Source organism: Dromiciops gliroides, chromosome 2 (genome assembly GCF_019393635.1).
Source record: "Dromiciops gliroides isolate mDroGli1 chromosome 2, mDroGli1.pri, whole genome shotgun sequence".
NCBI classification, from domain to species: domain Eukaryota; kingdom Metazoa; phylum Chordata; class Mammalia; order Microbiotheria; family Microbiotheriidae; genus Dromiciops; species Dromiciops gliroides.
In genome coordinates this window covers 394,564,071-394,586,125 of record NC_057862.1, presented here as the reverse complement: position 1 = coordinate 394,586,125, position 22,055 = coordinate 394,564,071, and the positions used below count along the sequence as shown (strand labels likewise).

The 22,055-nt window shown below is 46.5% G+C and overlaps 1 protein-coding gene across 1 annotated transcript in view; it reads right to left on the bottom strand.

Annotated features, from left to right (window-relative positions):
- The window catches only part of COL27A1 (collagen type XXVII alpha 1 chain), a 257,922-nt gene extending 239,366 nt beyond the window's left edge, over window positions 1-18,556 (bottom strand). The window contains 3 exon segments of the mRNA XM_043989157.1: window positions 1-509; window positions 7,479-7,549; window positions 18,194-18,556. Coding sequence (XP_043845092.1) covers window positions 1-509; window positions 7,479-7,549; window positions 18,194-18,246 — 633 coding nt within the window. The 5' untranslated portion in view covers window positions 18,247-18,556.
- Between the last annotated feature and the right edge of the window lie 3,499 nt (window positions 18,557-22,055).

Sequence of the window (22,055 nt, the reverse complement as noted above, 5' to 3'; positions counted from 1 at the left end):
GACTGAGTGTTGGTTCATCTTCCCAAAGAGGAAAGACCCCTCAGGATCGAGAGATTCGTCTTTCTTAAAATGCAAATCCATGGGCATCTGGTGCTTCCCACAGGAAGTAATGAGGGTGACCACCTGCCCTCGGATACTGATGGCCAAGTGGTGCCACCGCCCATCATGCACATCATAACTGAAGGCCAGTGAGCGCCGCTGTCCCAGGTAAAGGACAATCTTGCCAGGGATGAACTGGACGCCCAGCTGCAACTTCTTCCTGCTGCTCCGGACAGCAAAGAGGAAGGCATTATTGACACGGTGGGAACAGAGGCTCAGCACCAAGGTCAGGTCAGTGCCAAAGGTGATGGGAATGATGGCACCTGTAGGGGCTTCAATCCGCGTCCGCTGTGTGAAGATGAATCCCGACTGGAACGGGATGACTCCTTGAGGGATGGGGGCCAGCCCCGGGGCCCGTCCACCAGCTGACTTCTTCCCACTGAGGCCCAGCCGTTGGAGGACATCCACATCTAGGGGGTAGGGATGGGGAACAAGACGAGGCAGTTACAGTCTTGGGGAAATGCGCCAACCTTATTAATGATAATAATAATAACAATAACAGCTAGTATTTAAAAATGCTTTATAAATACTTCACTTTAATCCTTTGAAAACCATGAGAAAATGGTGCTACTATCACACCCATTATACAAACAAGGAAACCAGAGCAAACAGAAATTAAGTGACTTCCCCAGGGTCACAGGGTTAGTAAGTGTCTGAGGCTAGATTTGAACTCTGTTATTTCTGACTCTGGATCCAACTTCTATCCACTGCACAATGGGGATGGACCCTAAACCACTAACTTATTGCTCTGTTTTTGTTAAGACCATTTCCACTTGTCCAAATTTTGCCCTTAGGTCAAAGCTCAACTCAAGTCCCACTTCCCCTCCCTCTGAAGCCTTCCCTGCCCACTTCTACTGATGACCCCTCCTTTCTCTGATTTCTTGATACCCTACAATCAGCACTACACATACTATGTGATGCTACACTATCCTGGCCTGGTCTCCAATTATCACATGGGTGTATCTCATCTACCCAACCAGGTTTTGTGAGCTCAGCTTTGAAGGCTGTGGCATCATAGTTTTTCCTTTTTTTGTGCCCCCAGGGGTGCCCAGTGCAGGACTGAGTACATAGTCTGTGCTTAATAAATCCCTACTAGCCAGGTGCTATGCTAAGTTCTGGGGATATACACAAAAACAGTCCCTGTCCCCAAGGAGATTACATTCTGTGTGGAGAGACAATGTGGACATAGTCATTCACATTAAATTATATTTTGCCCAACCTCCACCCTTGCTAACACCATGGTAAGCTGCTTTAACAAAAACATAGCTTCCCAATTCCAGGAAGAAATATTCCCAATGCTCCCTTATACTACATATGGAAAGCATGTCACTAGGAATCATGGGATCATGGGTTAAAAGTTGAGAGGGAAGTCATCTAATCTAACCCCCTCATTTTTTACAAATGAAGAAACTGTGGCCCAGAGGATGAAGTAACTTGGGGGCAGCTAGGTGGAACAATGGATAAAGCACCCCTGGATTCAGGAGAACCTGAGTTCAAATTTGGCTTCAGATACTTGACACTTACTAGCTGTGTGACTCTGGGCAAGTCACTTAACCCTCATTACCCTAAAAAAAAAAAAAAAAGATGAAGTAACTTGCCCAAGGTCACACAGATAAAGAAGTGGCAGATCCAAGATTTGAATATGGGTTCTCTGATTCCAAATCCAGTGCCCCAATCACTGTACCACACAGCTTCCCTCTATTTAGCCTCAAAAAGAGGGGCAACATGAGAACTGTTTACAAATATCCGAAGGCATTCTGAAACAGATACCATCCATACCGAAGACAAAAGAGGTCCCCTGTACAGACCAAAGATTCCAAATATGAAAAGGGCTTCCTCATAAGACAGTAAACTCCCATCATGGAAAGTATCCAAACAGAGGCTCACTAGCCCCCATCAGAGAAATTGTAGACATACTGTGGAGGCAGAGGGAGGGAGGCTAGACTCAGATAATCCCTAAGGTCTCTTCCAACTCTGATTCAGTGAGACCTGGCTAAGACAACATACTGAGGTCTCCAGGAAGGCTCCAATTATGAAAGTCACACAGGGAGAAAGGACAAGAAATGTCAACCTGTTGAACTTTCAAATGTAACTGTTGATGGGGAAGAGACAGTCTAGGTTTCCTCATGAACTCTGTCCTCTGGCCAGATCTTAGGGTTTGGACAACTGACCATAAGCCAGGCCACATCCGCCCAGTAATTACCATCACGGAATTTGATGGACCAAAGGAAACAACAACCAAAAAAAAAAAGCTTTCCCAAATGTGTTTATATAAGATCCTCCAAGCCTCTCTCCTCTCTGCTTTTGGCCTTTTGCACCCTGAAGCAACTGAGTCGAGTGAGTTGTTGGTATCTGAGGAACTAGCAATAAGGAGGTAGGCTCCTAAGCCCTCACCTGATGGGAACAACACACTGAGCTGAATGCGTCTGAGACATATAATCTTCAGCTGAACAAAGGGGGAAATGAGACAAAGTATTTTGGGACTTTAGCAACCCTGGTAAGCAAGCCTGAAATGAATTCCTCTGGATTCATAAGTCTTCCCCTACATCATCCATTCTCCTTCACTTTAAGGCAACTTTGAATCCTCAAGAATCTGAGAGACTAGGTACTCTTCTCTCCTTTTTAGCTGGCAAAATGAAAGGAGATGGGAATCGAGTCCCAGAAAAGAGAAATGCGGAAGAAGTAAAAGGTCATTGCAGTCTATTCAATGGGAGGGAAGAGGGTGTCAGAGTGAAGGGTGAAGAGTTATACAGTATGCACTCCATTTCTCATATCTCTGAGAATATAATTATAGAATGTTAGATTTGGAAAAACCCTAGAACACAGTCATTTACAGCTAGATGAAGCCCTAGAACATAGAATGTTAGAGAGGGATGAGACTTCAGAACACAGGTTAAGCTAGAAGGGGCTTTAGAACATAAACTACTACATCTGAATGGGAACTTAGAACCCAGAATATTAGAGCTAGAAGGAACCTTAGGATATAGAATGTCAGAACTGGAAGAAGCCCTAGAACATAGAATGTTAGAGCTAGAAAATAGGCTGTTAGAACACAGAACATGAGAAAGTTGGAGTTGAAAGAGACAAAAGACTGGAAAGTCAGAGCTAGAAAGATCCGTTAGAATATCCATAGAACATAGAATGTCAAAGCCAGAAGAAGTCATTGAAAGCAGAATATCGGGACTGTAAAGGACTTTAGAGGTTATTGAGTCTAGCTCCCTTATTTTACAGATGAGAAAACTGAGCCCATAAGGGGAAGTGACTTGTGAAATAACAACAATAACGATGACAGTAATAATAGCTAGCAGTTCTCTATAGCACTTAAAGGTTTATAAAGTGCTTTATAAACATGATCTCATTCTGTGCTCACAACAACCTTGAGAGGTTGGTGCTATTCTTATCTCTAGGGTCACATAGTAGGCATCTGAGGCAGCTGATGGCATACTGGACAGAGTGCAAGATCCGGAGTCAAAAAAAATCTGCCTCAGATATTTATTAGTTGTGTGACCCTGGGCAAGTTACTTGACTTGGTTGCCTTAGTTTCCTCATCTATAAAATGTGGAAGATAATAGCAGCCACCTCCCAGGATCATTGTAGGGATCAAATGAGATCATTGTTCAATGCTTAGTACAGTGCCTGACACATAGTAAACACTATACAAATGTTAGCTATGATTATTGTTACTAGGGCACCTAAGTGGCTCAATGAATAGAGAACCAGACCTGAAGTCAGGAAGACTCACCTTTGTGAATTCAAATATGGCCTCAGATACTTACTAACTATGTGACCCTGGGAAAGTCACCTAACCCTGTTTGCCTCTGTTTCCTTATCTGTGATGAGCTAGAGAAGGAAATGGCAAACCACTCCAGTACTTTTTTTTTTTTTTTTTGCGGGGCAATGGGGGTTAAGTGACTTGCCCAGGGTCACACAGCTAGTAAGTGTCAAGTGTCTGAGGCTGGATTTGAACTCAGGTACTCCTGAATCCAGGGCCAGTGCTTTATCCACTGTGCCACCTAGCTGCCCCCCACTCCAGTACTTTTGCCAAGAAAATTCCAAATGGGATCACAAAGAATCAAACAGGACTGAAGAAAGCCTGAACAACAGTAACATTATTGTTACTATTACTTCTCTTTGAACTCAGTTCTTCCACTGTGCCACCTAGCTGCCTCAAAAATCCGGACTTGAATCCAGGGTTCCTACTACCCATTCAGAGTTGATCCCTTGGTCTCATTCTCTACAAGAGTCACAAAAGTACCAATGAAAGAACATCTGGTCATGTGGGGGGCGGGGATGAGAGGGAGAAAGATATGGGTCAGAGGTGGGGGGGGTGGGGGAAAGAGGGTAGAAGAGGGTACAAAGAGAAATCAGTAAAAACAGACCAAATAGCTGAGATGGGAGAACTGAGCCAATCCAACTGAGCTCTCCAGCTGGAGCAGGCTAGATGCCTTTATTACACAAACCTTGCTCCAAAAATGCCCCTCCTCTGCTCCTACACCTCCCCCCCTCCCCAGTGCCTGACTCAGGGCTCTGGACAGCTGTTCACCTACTTTGCAGGGGAGGTGGGGGTGGGGAGGAGGGGGAAGTAAGTTTGGAAAATATGACATTTGCAAAAAAAGCGTTGCTGGATTGGTCCTGCTGGGCTTCACCCCACCCCCATCCTTCTCCAACACTAGATTATTGCTAAAGCAAAGACTAGGCCTGGAACTTTCCCTTTCCCCCCCCCTCCCCCCACCATTCCAGGGTCCCCGGATTATAATCCAGGCTGATATATCCTCCTTCCCCTTTTGCCTACCCCTAAACCAAGGACTTGGGAGAAAGAGGTGTTGCTATTTTAAGAGCAAGGAGGTGGCTGTAAGACAAACATGTGGGAAAGAGATGTTTCAATTTTCATGATCCGGACATGGAGTGAGAGCCACCCCCGCCCTCCCCTCTCCCAAGAGGATCCCCTGGCCCTCCATGGGACAATCCCAGCAAGAAGACAGAGGCAAGGAGGCTCGTGAGGCTCAGCTGGGAACTGAATTCTAATCCTAAGGATCCCATGAACGAATGGTCCAGGGATCTTACTAACCCTCTCTGGCTTGTGGCTTCCTTCTCTGCCACTCTGTCAGTCTCTTCTACAAGCCCACCTTGCCTCCCTTACTGAGGTACCCACCAAGAAAAGATCCTCCAGGCTCCCCTAATTTATTCTCCCCGCTCTATCTCACTCCAGTTCTCCACATACCAGGCTCATTTCCTCCCAATCTGAAACAGGAGTCAGGGGGCCTGGCCTCTAAGTCTGAGGTCATCTATACAGAGCTCTATAAACCAGGTATGGCAGAACGAGCACAGGCTCTGAAGTCCTAGCACCTGGGTGTGGTATTTGAGTCTGGATCCCCTGACCCTATCCTCAAGTGGATGCTTACAACATAGGAAACCTTGGGCAAATCCCTGAACCTCTCTGTGCCTCAGTTTCTCCTTCAGTAAAATGAGGGGGAGCTAGGTGGTACAGTTGATAGAGTGCTAGCCTTGGAGTCAGAAAGACTCCTCTTCCTCAGTTCAAATCCAGCCTCAGGCTTACTAGCTGTGTGACCCTGGATAAATCACTCAACCCTGTTTGCCTCAGTTTCCTCATCTGTAAAATGAGCTGTAGAAGAAAGTAGCAAATCATTCCACTATCTTTGTCAAGAAAAGCACAAATGGGGTCACAAACAGACACGACCGAAACAACAAAAATGAGGGTTGGACTCAATAGCCTAACTGAGGTTCTTTCTGGCTCTAGATCCAGGGTTCTAAATCTGGGGTCTGTGAAGTTAGATGGGAAATCAATTACATCTTTATTTTGACTAAGCTCTAACTGAAATTTAGCATTTCCTTTTTTTTTTTTTTTTGCAGTGCAATGAGGGTTAAGTGACTTGCCAGGAGGTCACACAGCTAATAAGTGTCAAGTGTCTGAGGCTGGATTTGAACTCAGGTTGTCCTGAATCCAAGGCCGGTGCTTTATCCACTACACCACCTAGCTGCCCTAGCATATCCTTTCATTTTTTTTTTTTTTTTGGTGAGGCAATTGGGATTAAGTGACTTGCCCAAGGTCACACAGCTAGTAAGTGTTAAGTGTCTGAGGCCGGGTTTGAACTCAGGTCCTCCTGAATCCAGGGCCGGTGCTCTATCCATTGCACCACCTAGCTGCCCCAGCATATCCTTTCATGATGAATGTAAGTAACAAACATTATTCTGAGGAGAGACCCATAGTCTTCAGCAGACTGTTAAAGTGGTCCATGGCACAAAAGAAGGTCAAGCTCTTGATCCGTATGGCTTCCTCCAGGTCCCAACAAAAATCCTGCCTTTTCCAGGAAGCCTGTCCCAAGCCCTCAGTTCCAGCACCTTCCTTCTGCTTATTACTTCCTATTCATCCCATGTATAACTTGGGTACATACACTTGTTTTTGCTGCATCTCCCATTAGATTATAAGCTCCTCAAAGGCAGGCACTGTCTTCTGCCTCTATTTGTATGCCCAGAACTTAGTACAGGTGCTGATACATATGAAGGGGCTTAATAAAGATTAACTAATTGATTTATTGATCTCATAAACTTAGACAAGTCACGTCATCCTTTGGGGCCCAGTTACTTATTTATTTTCAATCTTTCAAATAAGGTTAATACTTGCCCTGTCTACTAGGGGTACGTATATTATTTATATATACTCCAGAGGAAGTGTGGCATAGTGGATGGACAGCTGGCTTTGAAGTCAGCAAGATCTGACATCTATTGACCCTTTGGGTCCCCAGGCAACTCTCTCTGATGCAAAATTTCAAACAAAGTGTCTATCTGCCTTAATGGGGGGAGTTCTTCATCAAGAGCTCTCTATACCATTAAAATTACAGGTCTCATAAGTATCTATGTATATACATATATTAGGTATGCATATATATGCTTATATAAGATATATCTAATAGTCATATTCTGGTTTTTAAAAGTGAAAAGGTACCATGTAAATACAAATTTTTTGAGTATCGCTAATACCTTTAATTTAAAACTCCTCATATTTTTAACCTGTTCTCAGAATCATGAAATAAAGAATAATGCCCACACATCTGGGTTAGGCCCTCACACCCTGAATATCTTAAAATGAGGGCAATACATGTTTTCTAGAATATCGAAATTCAGCCAGGGGCAGAAGAAAGGCTCAGATTTCTGACAATGCCTTCCATGCCTTAAAACTTATAATGATTGTTCCCATTTCACTGGTACAGAAAACTGAAGCATCCAAAGAGAGTGGCTCCCATGATTCAGAGCATGCGTTTTTCCTCCATAGCTCTCAGGGATGATGTCTCCCCACCCCCTCCCCCATTTACTCCCTTTTCCTAAAGTAAAAAAAAATTAAGAGAGAGAGAAAACAGTACCTTCAGGATCTCCCTGGGTGAAGGCCAGGCCACAGGTAGAACAGAAGACAATCCAGGCTAAGAGGAATCCCCTATGAATCAGAGAGAGGAAGCAAGAAAGGACACACATCAATTTCCAGCCCCAGTAACCAGATCCCAATGCCAGGGGGTGCGATTAGGGAGAGGGGGGAAGGGACTTGGCCAGGACCACCCAAAGACACAAATGGTCATCTCTCCCAAGCAGTGAAGATAAAAGGACTGACTCAGAATCACCACCCTTCTGGGAATGGGGGTCTTGCAGGAATAGTTGCCAAATCCCATCTCCACAAGGATTGGCCCCACTGACAATGATTATGGAGGCTGGGCTGGAAGCAGGGCTGGTAGATTGTTATTCCTGGGAAGCAAAGCTGGTATATTGTTATTCTTGGGGCTCCTGGGCTTACCTGCCCATTGATAGAAATTGCTCATTGGGTGGTGGTTTACCACTAGGTGGTAAAGGGTTGCCACTCTCAGCGATGTGGCAACAGGAGTCAAGTGGGCGGCAGAGCCTGGAGCTTAGTGGGGAGGGCACTTCTGTTCTTGGGGTCTTGTACAAAAGGCCATATGCACTTAAGTCTAAGAGGAGGTAGTGGTTGAAATGGTAGCAGTGGTAGCAGAAGCTGGCATATACCATGCCTTATCTGTCCCTGGGGACACCTTGCTGCTCCATCCAGGCTGTTTTGCCTGCCATGGTGGTGGGACCATCACAAATGTGGTCCCTTCATGTTGTCCACAAGCGTGCCCCTCACCGATGATGACTGTAAGGGCCAGTAGTCTGAGGGACACTGCTAATACTGGGGTTTGGAGGTTCAAGGTCCCAGACTATCTACAACAGAATCTAAAGGAAAAGTGGCAGTGGTGATTTGACCCATCTGGCAAATGCCAACTGCTGTCCATTAGGTAGCCTCACTGCTTCTTGTGGACAAGGAGGATTTCACTTTTGTTCTTATGTCTCCAGTGCCTATCCCAGTGCCTAACACATAGCAGACACCTAACCAATCAATCAACCCATCCCACAGCTTAACAAACTGCTATTTCTAAAGCACAGGTCTGATCATTTTTTTCTTTGCATCTCCAGGACCTATCACAGTGCTTAGCACTACCAGGTGCTTGTCAATTGATTGGCTGATACAATAAGACTAGGGTATAACTAATTCACAGGCTCCCTTAATTCCATGTTTTGTCCCCAGAATGACAAATTGAAGAGGGCAGAGTAGAAGGAGAAGGGGGCTCTCCTAGAAGACACTGAGAAAAGGCTGGAGGCTCAGCTCCATACAATCTGCCCATAAGCTAATGGTGGGGCAGGCATGGGGGGCACACTCAGAGTTACTCTCCCCTATCTGACCTCTCCCAGACTGCCTTCCCTGTCCCGCCTTGCTGGATCCTGAGATGATCGAATGTCTCAGGGCTCCCTGGCACCCAGAACAGGTGATAATCTCTCTTTGCTTTAGCAGCATGACCTCTTATATTTCAGGGACTGAGGATGGCCAGCCTTCTCCATACACAGAAGGGAAAGAGAGTGCCATTAATATATGCCTTACTAAAGATCACTAAGCACCCGATGGCTCCAAATAAAGACACAGCCAGGATCTTCCCAGAGGCATCCCTGGAAAAGTGCCATGCTCAAACCCCACTCTGCCCACTGTTTCCAACCTAACAAATGATTCCACTTTGCATTTGAAAAAGTACATTTACACCTAACTTTTCAAAGCCTGTCATGTTCAGTCCTTCACTGGATCCTCACAAACCAGAGATTATTATACCCATTTTATTTATGAGGAGACTGAGGCTCAAAGAAATGACTTTTTCAAATAAATGGAGGAGCCTGGACTAGAGCCCAGAGTTCTTCCCATTGCACGGTGTTTCCTACCTTCCTCTCACCTGCCCAGTGACTCTACCGTTCCTGCCTCAGCAACATCCCAAACCAAAAAACAACACAATTCCCGGGAAGGAGGGCAAACTCGATATTGGGGTCAGAACCACCCCTTTCCTCAAGCCAGGGACTTCTGATGGACGGCAACACTGACAGAAGCCCAGGAAAGAGTTCCAGCTGGCCCAGGCCGCTCGGCCTCTGCTGCCCACTCTATACACATTTGGCCTTACGACAAAGACCAAAACATCGACGGAAAACACTTTGGCAAGACGACACCGGCATTAGTGGAAAAACTGAACAGTTTCTCCAAGTGTGGCCAGAGATGGATGGGACTGTTAATCCCGACAGGTTTCCCTGCCTGGATTTTCCATGAGAACTCCCTGTCCAGGGCCCCTCGAGTAGCTCTGAGCCAGGAGAGTCCAGAAAGACACTCTTCCCCACAGGTTCCAGTCCCACCTTCCTCGGCAGACCTCAGCCTTTAGTTTGCAGCCCAAGGCACCCATCCACTGGCCAAAGAAAAAGACCTGGCTGTGTTTGGAGTGAAAGAGGGGAGGGTGAATGTTGGCATTAGCTCTCCCTCTCATACCCTTACCTCAGCATCTACACTCCCATGGTGAGATGACAGGTTGTGGCACCCCAGGTAAGAAATACTGAGCAGTGTAGAACCATCTATTAGGGCTGGAGAGGACCTTAGTTCAGCCTCTATATTTTAAAGAGAAAGAAATGGAGGCCTAAAGAGGGCTTCAAAGGGAGTTGGGCCAGGATAAGAACTTCCAGAGCCTCCTGAATTCTTTTCCTCCACGTTACTTTATCCTTCCAATACAGTACAGAGAAAAAAGGCCTAGATTCAGAGACAGAGGGCTTGGGCTCAAATCTTCATTCTCCTACTTGCTCCCTGTGTGCTCTTGGGCAAATCCCATAACATTCTTGAGACCTCAGTTTCCCCATCTGTTGGATGAGGCTAAATGATTGATGAGGTCCTTTCCAGCTCCAAGTTCTATGATCCCAGGAACTTCTTAAATTTGACTGACTAAAGGCTAATATCTTCTCCAGCCCATATGTAGATGTTCAGGGACCAGGAATACAGGGGGAACCAAGAGTTAGGGCTAATGACAAAATCTGTGGGTGACTTCCTAGAGATAATGTATAATAAGAGCAGCTTAGATTTATACATCACTTTATTTATAAATATTCCATATGTAATGTATATTTACTATATATATTTTACTATATATGTATATGTATTTTTAACAATAACCCCCTGGGTATAGGTGGTTCAAATATCTCAGATGAGGAAACTGAGGCAAGTGAGGTTAAGTGCCCCATGCATTCAGAGGACTTAAAGGTCACACAGCTGGTAAATGGGAACTGAAACACACACGTGGTCCTTCTACCTCCAAAGCCCAGTGCTCCCCTTTAGTCCACAGTGAGTTCTCTTCCTAAAGAACCTAGTTTATTACCTATTTAATACTCAACAGGGGCACAGGTGGCGCAGTGGATAGAGTGCCGGGGGCTAGAGTCAGAAAGACTCATCTATCTGATTTCAAATCCATCCTCACATACTTATTAGCTATGTGACCCTGGGCAAGTCACTTAACCCTGATTACCTCAGTTTCCTCATCTGTAAAATGAGCTGGAGAAGGAAATGACAAACTACCCCAGTATCTTTGCCAAGAAATCCCCAAATGGGGCTTCTAAGATTCAGATACAACTGAACCAAAAAAAAATGTTTGTCATAGAACTAACCGTTGATTACCCGCTCATAACTTATCCATTATGTGAATCGCCAAACTGGCAAAGTTTCATCCAAGCCTGGCTTCCTCCAGCCCCAAGCACACTTCAGGGTTGCCTCCCCTGGCCAACAGCCAATGAATTCTCAGGAAATGTAAACTCACTTTTATATTAGTTCAAGCCAAAGGGAATTAGAAAGATCAGCCAGCTGTCCAAAAGTCATTGTGTACTCCAAAGTCCTAATGAAGTGACTTTTAAAAGCATCCCTGGTTTTGAATGGTCTATGGGACTGCTTCCCTCCATCCATACAGCTGCCTGGTTAGAGTATGAGATAACAGAGGTAGAACACTTTGCAACCTATTGTGGTTATCATTATCGTCATCATTACAACAGCATGGGCATGGTAGGGGAGGGACAGTTTCTCAATTGTCAAAAAAGATTTGGGCAGAGTGAACAAGTTGTTTGACTATGTCGCTTCTGTCAGTTTGCTCTAAAAACTAAGTTTTGCTGAACTTTTTTTCTTGACATTAGATCTTCCTTTCTCACCAAGGCCAGAAGTATAAGCTCCCCCTATCCTCACCCCTACTAATGTTCAGCAAGGAAGCTTTCACCTACTGTTTCCAAACTGTCTGGGCTTCTCCTTAGGAAGTCTAGTGGTCCTCTACCTGCTAGGGGTTCATTATCTTGGTGCCAAAGAGTACAGACACCTGGTCAACCTTAGCCCTGCTGCAGCTCAGAACTCCTGAACTCAAGAAATCCACCAGCCTCAGACTCCTCAGCTTCTAGGACTTACAGGCCTGCAACACTATGGTGGGCTAGCTGAGCTTTCTCAGAATCACCGTGTTTAGGAATCAAAGAGTTTCCATTCATAGCCTCCCATTCCTCTCCCCTTTACAACTTTTTGCAGTCAATCCTAACACCTAAAGTACTGTATTTACTTGTGAGGTTGGTGGACTTCTTATTCCCACTTTTCAAGTGGGAGTAAACAGATGACCAGAACAAATAAGGTACATTCTGTCTAAACACTTGGGTGCCAAAACTATATGCAGTTAGGATTGGAATCAGTATTTCCTCTCTTGAAAACCTGTGCCCAACTAGCTGAGAATTTCAAAAACCCTTACATCTGGAAAGTACTTTAAAGACTACAGGTTCTTAACTTGGGGTCCACAAACCATAGATTTCAGGAGATCCAGTATTTTTAAAAATATTTTTATAACTATTTCAATAGAATTGGTTTCCTTTGTGACTCCATGTATTTTATTTTATGTACTTAACACTTAAAGACATTATTGTGAGAAAGTGTCCATAGATTTCACCAGCCTGCCAAAGCAGGCCATGGCGAAGAGCCAAGAACCCCTGTTATAGACCATTTGCTCCAGGGGTTCTTGACCTGAAATATATGTATCCCAGGTGGCACAAAAAACTTATGAGGGGGAGGGGCAAGGACTATTTGGTAAAAAAACAAAACAAAACATTATCTTATTGAGATATTACAAAAGTAGTAATGCTAGTGAAAAAACTTAGGGATTGGAGAGAAAACGGTGAAGGAGAGCATGATGGGAAAGAGGATTGTTCTAGTGCCTCTGAAGAAGCTGAAAGAAGCAGCTGAAGGAGTAATCCCTATTGACTAAACCCAAACAAATGAGGCTTGACCAGGAAACCCTTCTCATAGTGAGCTTAGAAAAAATCAGGGACAATGATGAATGAAAGATGGGGTAAAAGAAATCTCTGCTCTGATCAGAAACTCTGAATTGATGTCCAGTGAATGAGGTTACAACATCTCTGGACAATTCTCAGAGAAGCAATATCCCATCCATTACCCAATGCACTCCCAAGGCTTTGACTCTGTTTATAACAACTTATCTCTATGATTCAGGATTCTCAGCTCTGTTCTCAATCAAATCAAAAAAGCGAGAAATAAACTGGATACTCGGTATGATAAAAGGCCGTCTCTTTTAAAAACGAGGCTAAGACTCAAACTACTACCAGTGGCAAGAAATAGAACCAAAGTTCTCACTACTTTATTTGTGTCGTAATAAACATTTAACAACTTCATAATACTAAAAAAATGTTATGAGACCAATAAAATTTTCTTTATGAAAAATTAATCACATGTGCATGGCAAACTCTAGGATTTATTTCCTGTCATATTGAATAGGGAAGGTGGGGGGGGGTGTCGTATATAAGATAGTTTACTAAAAGCCAAGGGATACAGAGACTGAAAAAGGCTGGGGATCCTGATCTAGTCCAATATTCTCATTTTATAGAAGAGGGAATTAAGGCTCAGAGAAGGAAAATGACTTCTCTAGGGTCACAAAATAAATTCATGTCAGAGCTGCAATTAAAACCAGGTCCCCTGCATCCTAATGAAAAGTTCTTTCCAACACACTAAGCAATGTGATATATTGTAAAGGATGACTTACAAAGAGAAGACCTGGGATCTAATTCTAAGTTTGACCCTAATGAGCTATACGACCTTAGGTGACTTGACTTCCCTAAGTGTCAGTTACTCTCTAAATAAAATGAGGACAATATTTCCCTTACCTGCCTCACAAAATGCTGTTCTGACAAAAGTGCATTATAAAGCCCTTAGCACTATATATAATGAATTTATAGTAAGTAATAGTGCTATTATTCAGAAAGTTATTAGCTAAGACAGCAATCACATGCCGGAGGTAGGTACTATATTAAATCTGCTTTGCATGGAGTAGAAATAGAAAGGTTAATTGACTCTTCCAATATCACTGTCAGTGTGCCAGCCACAGAGCTGAGAACCCAATCTCCTGTCTCCAAGTCCCCATTCTGTGTCTTACCTATTACATTATTCTACTTCCCACAGATTAGGACCATCTTCCCAAGCGGTAGCCCTTAGATGTCCCCAGAAACCAATGTTCCCCAGAAACTAAACCATTGGGGGACATCTAAGGGCTACCATTTGGGAAGATGGTCCTCATTTAGAACAATTGGGTCCACAGTACATTATTAATAGCATCAGAAGCAACTGGCCTCGAAGTCCCCTTTTCTCACCTCTCCTGGCTGAAAGGCTGGTTACTTGGCCCATGATTTGAGAACATCTTAACTATTTTGTTCCTGTTTCATTCCTATTTAGACTATCAGTAATGATGTTTAGTACTGGGCTCCTTTTTTCTAAGTTGTTTTCTCAGCTCTTCTGCCTGATGAAGCGGTCTAGGAGAGTTTAAAGGGACCACTGCTCCCAACCAAGGACATTTGAGGAAGGGGCAAGAAGGGGAGGAGGAGAGGAAGACAGGGGAGGGGGAAGGACAGGAGGGATGGGAGAGATGAGAAGGGAGAGGTTCCCAAGGATGTGACAGCTGGCCAAAACTACATTGTAAGGAGCCTTCCCCATAAAAAGTCAGTGTGATATAAAGAGCTCTATATTTAGATTCATGAGACTTGGGCTTCAATACCAGCAATCTACCTTCTAGCTGTGTGACTAGGGACAAGTCACATTTCTTAGTTGGTTTCCTTCTCTGTAAAATGGAAATAATATTGATACTACCTACTGCATAGTTATTGTGAAGGTGGCACTTTGCTGAAATGGTAAACCACTATAGAAAGGTGAGCTCTTATTCCAACTATGGATCTAGGAAGACTATGCAGGTATCCCCATTTTCAGAATGAAGGGCCCTCTTCCAACTAATTATAAGCTAAAGATTCTGACTTCTCTTGGGAGTAACCATTTGCTATAATCCAAGGCCCCTCTGGAGCAGCTAGCTAGCACAGCATATATAGAGCAACCAGCCTAGAGTCAGGAAGACCTGAGTTCAAATCCAGCCTCAGATACTTACTAGTTGTGTGAACCTGGGCAAGTCACTTCGCCCTGTTTGCCTCAGTTTCCTCATGTGTAAAATGAACTGGAGAAGGAAATGGCAAACCTCAACAGTATCTTTGCCAAGAAAACTCCAAATGGGGTCATGAAGAGTCAGATACAGCTGAACAAAAAAACAGGGAGGCAGTGGAATTTTTTGAGCAAAAGACTGACATAGGCGGACCTATGCTTTAGGAATATCACTCTTGCATGGATTAGAGAGCAGGGAGATCGATTAAGAAACCACTAAAATAGTCCAGGTGGCAAGGAATCTGGGATACTGATCAATGACAGCCTGAATTAGGATGATAGCCATGTGAGGGGAGACTACAGGGAGGGTGTCTATTCCAGTGTGGCTTTGATACGGTGACCTCTGAGGTCCCTTCCAACTCTGCAATTCTGTGTAATTGTTTTTCCTTTCATTGAGGCCGTCCAGGACTTCTAGATACTATGGGAAGTGGGATGGTGTAGTCAGAGCAGTGGGATGAGTCAGAAGGCCTGAGTTCAGATCCCAGCTATCCCACTCACTAACTTACTATCTGATATTGGCCAAATCTCCACAGTCAAGTCCATAAGCATTAATTATGCACCTCCCATGTACCAGGCACACCTCTCTAGACTTCACTTTCACAGGATTTAAAACTGGAAAGGATTCCTTCATTTTACAAGTGAGGAAACTAAGGCCCAAAGAGATTTTGACTTGCCCCCAGTCATAAGGGAAGTAGGAGAGTAAAGATTCAAACTTGGTTCCCTAAATCCAAATCCAGCATTCTTCTGACTACATCATACTCTCTCCTATGGGCTTCTTCTTCCCCCCTGGGGTCCTCCTCAGCAGACCAATTCTGGGGTGAGGTTAGCCAATGGTACAGTTCATTTGTTTATGGGAAGACTGGTCCAATTGAATACCAGAAGAGGTCAGCAGGAGCTCTACATGCAAGGACAGAAAATTTATCATTTTCTTTGTACCTAGACAGATTTCCTATAGGAGCAAAGTGAGGGCAAAGGGTTTTCCTAAACTTTATCCAATGTCATGCTGAAGAATAAGGGCTTATTAAGAACTACAACTATCCCTTGTGTTTGTTTGTTTATGAAGTGTTTTTTTAATGAAGTGTTTTCATATCCATTATGTAATTTTATTCTCACAATCCTTGGAGGTAGGAAAGCTGACTACTGTTTAACAAATAAGGCCAACTGAGACCCTGAAAGCTAAAGTGGCAGAGTTGAGACTAGAACACAGTTCTCTCCTATTCCTCTAACACAGACATACCAGAGAGAAGAGATATGGGGTAAAGAGCTATCAAAGATGAAGCTGATCTGACTTTGAAACATCTGACAAGGTCAAATCCTTTCACTCTTCTCTTTGCTCTACACCCCAGGAAGCCTAACAGCGAAGCCCAGGGACATTCATAGACACACATCAAGACGCCCAGGGAAAATAAACCTGGAAGGTATTCTGCTTTGCTGCCATAAGGGCTCACCTATTTCCCTTTCCCCCTTTTCAACATTATGTGCTGGCTTGCAGGTATGGCGAAGATCATCCTTCCTTGCAATTGTGGACTACAGTGTCTTGTGGTTCCGACAGGGGAACTATCCTGTTCAGGCTTCCTGATGGGATTAACACGTTTCCTGACTCCCGTTCTGGGGCTCTTGCAATTGAACCCCACTGTCTGCCTCTCCAGTTCAGAGGAGGGGAAGGGTGTCAACCAGGCTGCCTCCTCCTTCAGCATTCGATCAACAATTATTATCTGGTTACCTAAGGTCTCAGCCCCATCAGTGGGGTGCCCCCCCCAACCAATCGCTGTCCCCATCAATTGACATCTATCAGCACCAGATCCCAAGGGCAGGCACTAGAAATTCATTTCTAAGCTGTAGTTTGGCAAGGTATGGGAATAAAGCGGGGATTGGGTCACCTAGGGGAGGAGACTAAAGAGTTCTGGTCTCCGGGAATCCAGTCGGTCTGAAGTAAGAGTGGGGAGGGCTATGGGCCAAAGAAGGAGGAGCAGCTGTCACCAGCAGTACTGGGCAGCCCAGGTTCTGGGAAAGGTAGCTTGGGAGCAGATCTGCAAGCATCGGGGTGGCAAATGTCTAGATCTCTTTCACAAAACAGGCAGGCAGGGAGAGGGCTGTCTATGGCAACCTCTGACGCTGACTCTGGGCACAAAAGGAGCGTGTAGGAGCACATAGCTGTGGGAGTAGCCAGTACTCCTTCCCTAAAAGGGAGGCTTGTAATGGAACTAATCTCAGAGTTAAACCAGAGTTCCTCCAAGAACAGATGCTTGAAGACAAGAGTTCCCAACTGGACAAGGAGAAAGTTAAAATCACTGTGTTCCTCCATGTACAGTCCCAGACTCTGACTTGTGTGTGTACACACACACACTGACTTGCACACTAAAACATAGGCACACCATTCAGACACACCCCCCAACCAGCCCAGCCCAGCCTGAAAGGTTTCCACCAGGCTAGGGGCACTCCGGCTCCAAGCTGTTCCCTCCACCCAGGATTCTCAGGAAGAAAAGGCCCAGCGCCAGCGCAGCAGAAGATCTCCAGCTTCCCTCCCCGCTTGGCTTCCGGAGCCCCCAATACCCCGAGGCTGGGAAGAGGAAAGAAAATTGAGCGCAGAACTTGCAAACCGCCCGGAGGAGTCCGGCCTCAGAAGGGAGCGTCTGTAAATCATTGGGCCTGGGACGAACTCAATGTTCATTAACCCTTAGCTGCCTGTTTCAAATCGAACCTCTTTGGGCCAGTGGGATAGCCGGGGGTGGTGGGTGAAAAGGGGGGACACGAAATAGACTTTTCAGTGGAGGGCTGAGAAGCCCAGAACTAGGCACAAAAGGGGGTGGGAGGGGTGCTCTTTCCCTCTTCCTTCCTCCTCCCGGATGTCTTCCCTCCTTCGGCCGGGAGGCGGGGGCAGCGCAGAGACCCCCCTCAGCACCCAGCTTTGCTAGCTTTGCAGGGAAACTCTACAGGCTGTCTGCCGGAGTTTCGGCCCTCCCCTTCCCTCTCCCGAGGCGGGACCGACACCGGGGCAGGAAGCTGGGAGCTCCAGCCTCCCCCGCCCCAGGGCATCCCCCAATGCAAAAAAGGACCCCGGAATCCCCCGCCACTGGGGCTTTTGAGCTCACATAGCCAAGATAGGACAGGGGAATCCCTACTAAACCTGGCTCTCCCAGAGGCCAAGACCAAAGGGAGCGGGAGGCTTCTCCACTTCTCCCTCGCCCCTTCCTCTTCTTCCTCCACTGGTCAGAGTTGGGAGTTTTTACTCACCCCCTGGAAGCAGCTGCTCTGACTCTGGAGACCGGGGCTGATTCCGGCTCCATCGCGGGTTCCTACTTCATTCTCTCTTTCCCGGGGGGCAAAGAAGTCTCAGCGCGATCCATGGGGAGCCGCGCGCCCTGCGCCCCGACGGCGCGCGCCCCGACGACGGCGCGGACCAGCCGGCCTGGCAGCGGCCGCCCCGAGCTCTGCGCGGCGCCTCCCCCAGCCCGGACTCCTGGGGTTCCCTTCGTCCTCTTCGCGGCTGCTGCCTCAGTCCCACCATGGAACTCTCTCGCAGCGGATCTCCGCTCTCTCTGGAGCAAAGGGCAGAAAGCCCTGCAGTGCACCAGCGGGCAAGAGAGCCAGGAACATGGTTGCTGGAACTCCGGGGGCTCCTCTCTCCCCCCCCGCACCCCGAAAAAAACTTTTCTAAGGGAGCTTGGTGTCTCTGCTTTTTAATGCCAGTCCCTGGTGGCAGGGAGGGCCAAGCCGGAGACAGGATATTTTACTTAGGAGGGTGGTTGGATCTTGCCCTATCGTGCCAAATGTTCCCTCCAGAAACTCTCCTCTGGACTTGGGGAGGAGAGGAAAAGGAAGGATTTGGGGAAATTGAAAATGATTTAAAGGCGCTCCCCCCCTCCTCTCTCCGAATCCCTCTCTTTGCTGCCCCCCTCCGACTAGAGAGAGGTGAGACACTCTCAGCCCTAGCCCCAGGAACCCCGGGACCCCTTCCTTCCTTCCTTTCTTCCAGTGCCTCCCTCCGGGGAGGGAATAGGAACCAGCCTCCTTGAGGGAGCGAAAGGGTGTTCTCAGCCGGCTAGTTGTTACTGGGGTCCGCGCTCCAGCTTCACACCTTCATTAGTCCAATTCTAAAGGAGGTTCTCTGTCCGTCCCCCGCTTCTCGCCTCCCCACCCCCAGCCACATACACACGCCCCTCGCCCAAAGCTTCCAAGAGAATACGAAACCCAGGAGTCCGAAAACTCTTTTCCCTAACACACACACACACACACACACACACACAAATTCGAGACCAGAATCTGCCAGAAACTTGTATGGCCTTAGATATGTCACTTGGCCTCTCAGGGTTGTCAGCTTCCCCAAATGTAAAAACGTGGGTTCTCTAAGGTCCCTTTCAGTGTTAACATTTTACAGCTCTATTTCGAGTGTTTCCTCTATTTGTCCCCAAGAGTCTGACAAACAGACTGAAGAGTGGGGGTGGGGGGTGCGGGGTCGGAGGAGGAGTCCTATGCTTCTGCCCCCATCCTTCTCTCATAGGGAGGTACCTGAGTCCGGTCCTCCAAGAGCCTCTCATCTTGGTCTCTGCAGACAATCCCCTGCCTTCCCTGAGTACTTCATACAATCAGATCAAAGAGGGGCCACGAACTGGCTTGTCGAGGGACACACACACACACACACACACACACACACACACACACACACACACACACACTACCACCACCCTGGTTATCGGTCCCGCCTTTCACCCTTGCAGCCTCTGGCCCTCTGGACCCAATCACTGTCTGCCCGGTGCAAGGACAGCCAGCCCCGACTTAAGACAAGACGTGGTTCAATCCAGACAAAGGAACGCCTGAGATTTAGGACCGAAATCACTTACACACGCACACACCCCCAAACTCCTTACACGTGCCCAGGGCTGAGAGAGCCGGCCTCTTCCACACCCGGGCTCCCTCAGTTATCCCATAACCGCCCCGCCTCCCCGCCCGGCAAACCTCATCTTCACCGGCCCCCCTAATCCATTCACTTGCTACTTACTTCGTGCGAAGGCGAGAGGTTGAGGAGTCTCTCCTTCCGGCCCCTAAATTCATTTGTATTCATTGGTCCCCGCAGCTAATGGAAAATCGGCTCGGGTTTGTTTGATGGGAAGGGGGCTGGGGGAGCAAAGTTTCTTTTTTTGAGAGGAGTTGAATAATAATCACAATGTAATTCGGCGACCGGAGAGCTGGACAGTCGGGGGGACCTTCTGGGTCATTGGCCTAGACGGTTCCTCCAGTCTCCTAGAGAGGGAGAGAACAGGAGACTCCAAGTTCACCGGCTAATCCTTCCCTGGGATCCTGGCCGGCCGCGCTCGCTCCCGGTTGGCGACTCATAGGTGCTGTGGGAGCCGGGAGGGGGCTCGGAGCGGGACCTGAGCCTTTTGAAGTCTCCGCTAGGGGGGGGAGTCAGGGGGGCTGGCGTGGCGAGGTGGGGGGATTGTAAAAGCTGCCCTTGTCCTTTTAAATAGCTGCTGCATGGGGACTCCACTAGGCTCCACCGAGCCAGGTGTCTGGTTTCAGCAAACAGGCGAGAAAAGTCCCTAGAAAAAAAAAAAGTACCGAAAAAAAAAATCCTTCCTGCAGGGGGCAGGGTACCCACGGCTGGGGAAAGTGCGAGGGACAAACAGACCAGGAGCTGGGAAAGGTGCTCACGGGTCCTCTTGGCCTCCCTCCGCCTAGAATGAGGCTTGCCCTCGAGTGGTCAAGGGGACCTCCTTGTGTCTTCCTCTGACACCCCTCCCTTCCCCGTTCTCCAGCACATATTGATTTTCCTGCCTGTCACCCCAGGAGTCAGACTTGCCAAAAGAAAGGCTACTTTTAAATATTCTAACTTGCCCGAGGCGAAAAATGCCACCTTCACAGGAAAAAAAAAACACCAATAACCCAACTCCCTCACCCCTCAAGGACCCAGGCCCAAGGAAGAAATACTTCCAGAAGGATGGAGTTGCTGAGTTGAATGGGAATGAGCAGTGTTAGCAGAACCTGTTACCTGCCAGGCTTGATGGAAGGGACAGTAACCAAGTTACATCTGACCCCTTAAGCTCTGATCAGGTTTTGGAATCCGGGGGAGGGGGTCATATGTCTTCTTCAACAATACTTACTATCTCTGCAGCTCATTTGACATAGCAATTCAACAAACATGAAACAGCAAGTCACAGTCCCCACTCTAGTAAAGCTTACAGGCTTCTTGGGAGGGGGAAGGGTGTCATGAAAAATCCACAGTAACTGTCATACAAAACCACACCCCATAAATTGTTAGGTTGTGATGGAGTAGGGATTTCACATCAGGAAGACCTAAGTTTGAATCCTGCGTCAGATGCATTAACTGTGCAACCCTGAAACTAGTCACTTAATGCAGGCACTTTTCCTTATCCTTTCTAATGACCTTATAATCGTGTTTCTATAGCTTTAGGGGTTGTAAATCTACTGTAGGTGCTACCTCATTTGATCCTCACAACATGCCTGTGATTTCTGTTTCCTTGTCTATAAAATACAGATAATAATAGCACTCACTTCACAAATATATAAATGCTATCTATTATTATTATTAGGTTGGGGAGGTCTTCAACAGTTTAGGGGAAATCAAAGACTTCCTGACGGGCTGCTATTAAGACAAGGTAGAAAGGCCCTCCACAGGCGAAGAGAGCACCTGGGTTCTAATCTTAGCTCTTCCATTAACTTATTTATTATGTGTTTCTTTAGGCACATTTTTTTTTCATCTCTCTGGACCTCAGTTTCTTAATGTATGACATGAGTGTAGCAAGGTTTAGAGTTGGCCACAACCACCTGTAGCCTAGGTGATGACCCCTATCTCTCTCCCAGCTATTAGTTCTTATTCTTTAGATATTTTCATCTACCGTTAAGAACCAAGTGACCTCTGAGAACCAAAACTCCTCTAGTCAATTTCCATTCAGCTCAGGTGGTCCTGTTCCCCCATGTGCCCTGAAGCATTTCTGTAACTCATTCTGGACCAGAGTTTGGGTGCCTCTTTAGAGCTATTTGTTTTTGTTTATTTGGTTGTTTTTTCACTAAAGTATGTCCTGCTGTCTCCATGTTTTCCATTTCCTACACATGCTTATTATCCTGCCCCCTCATC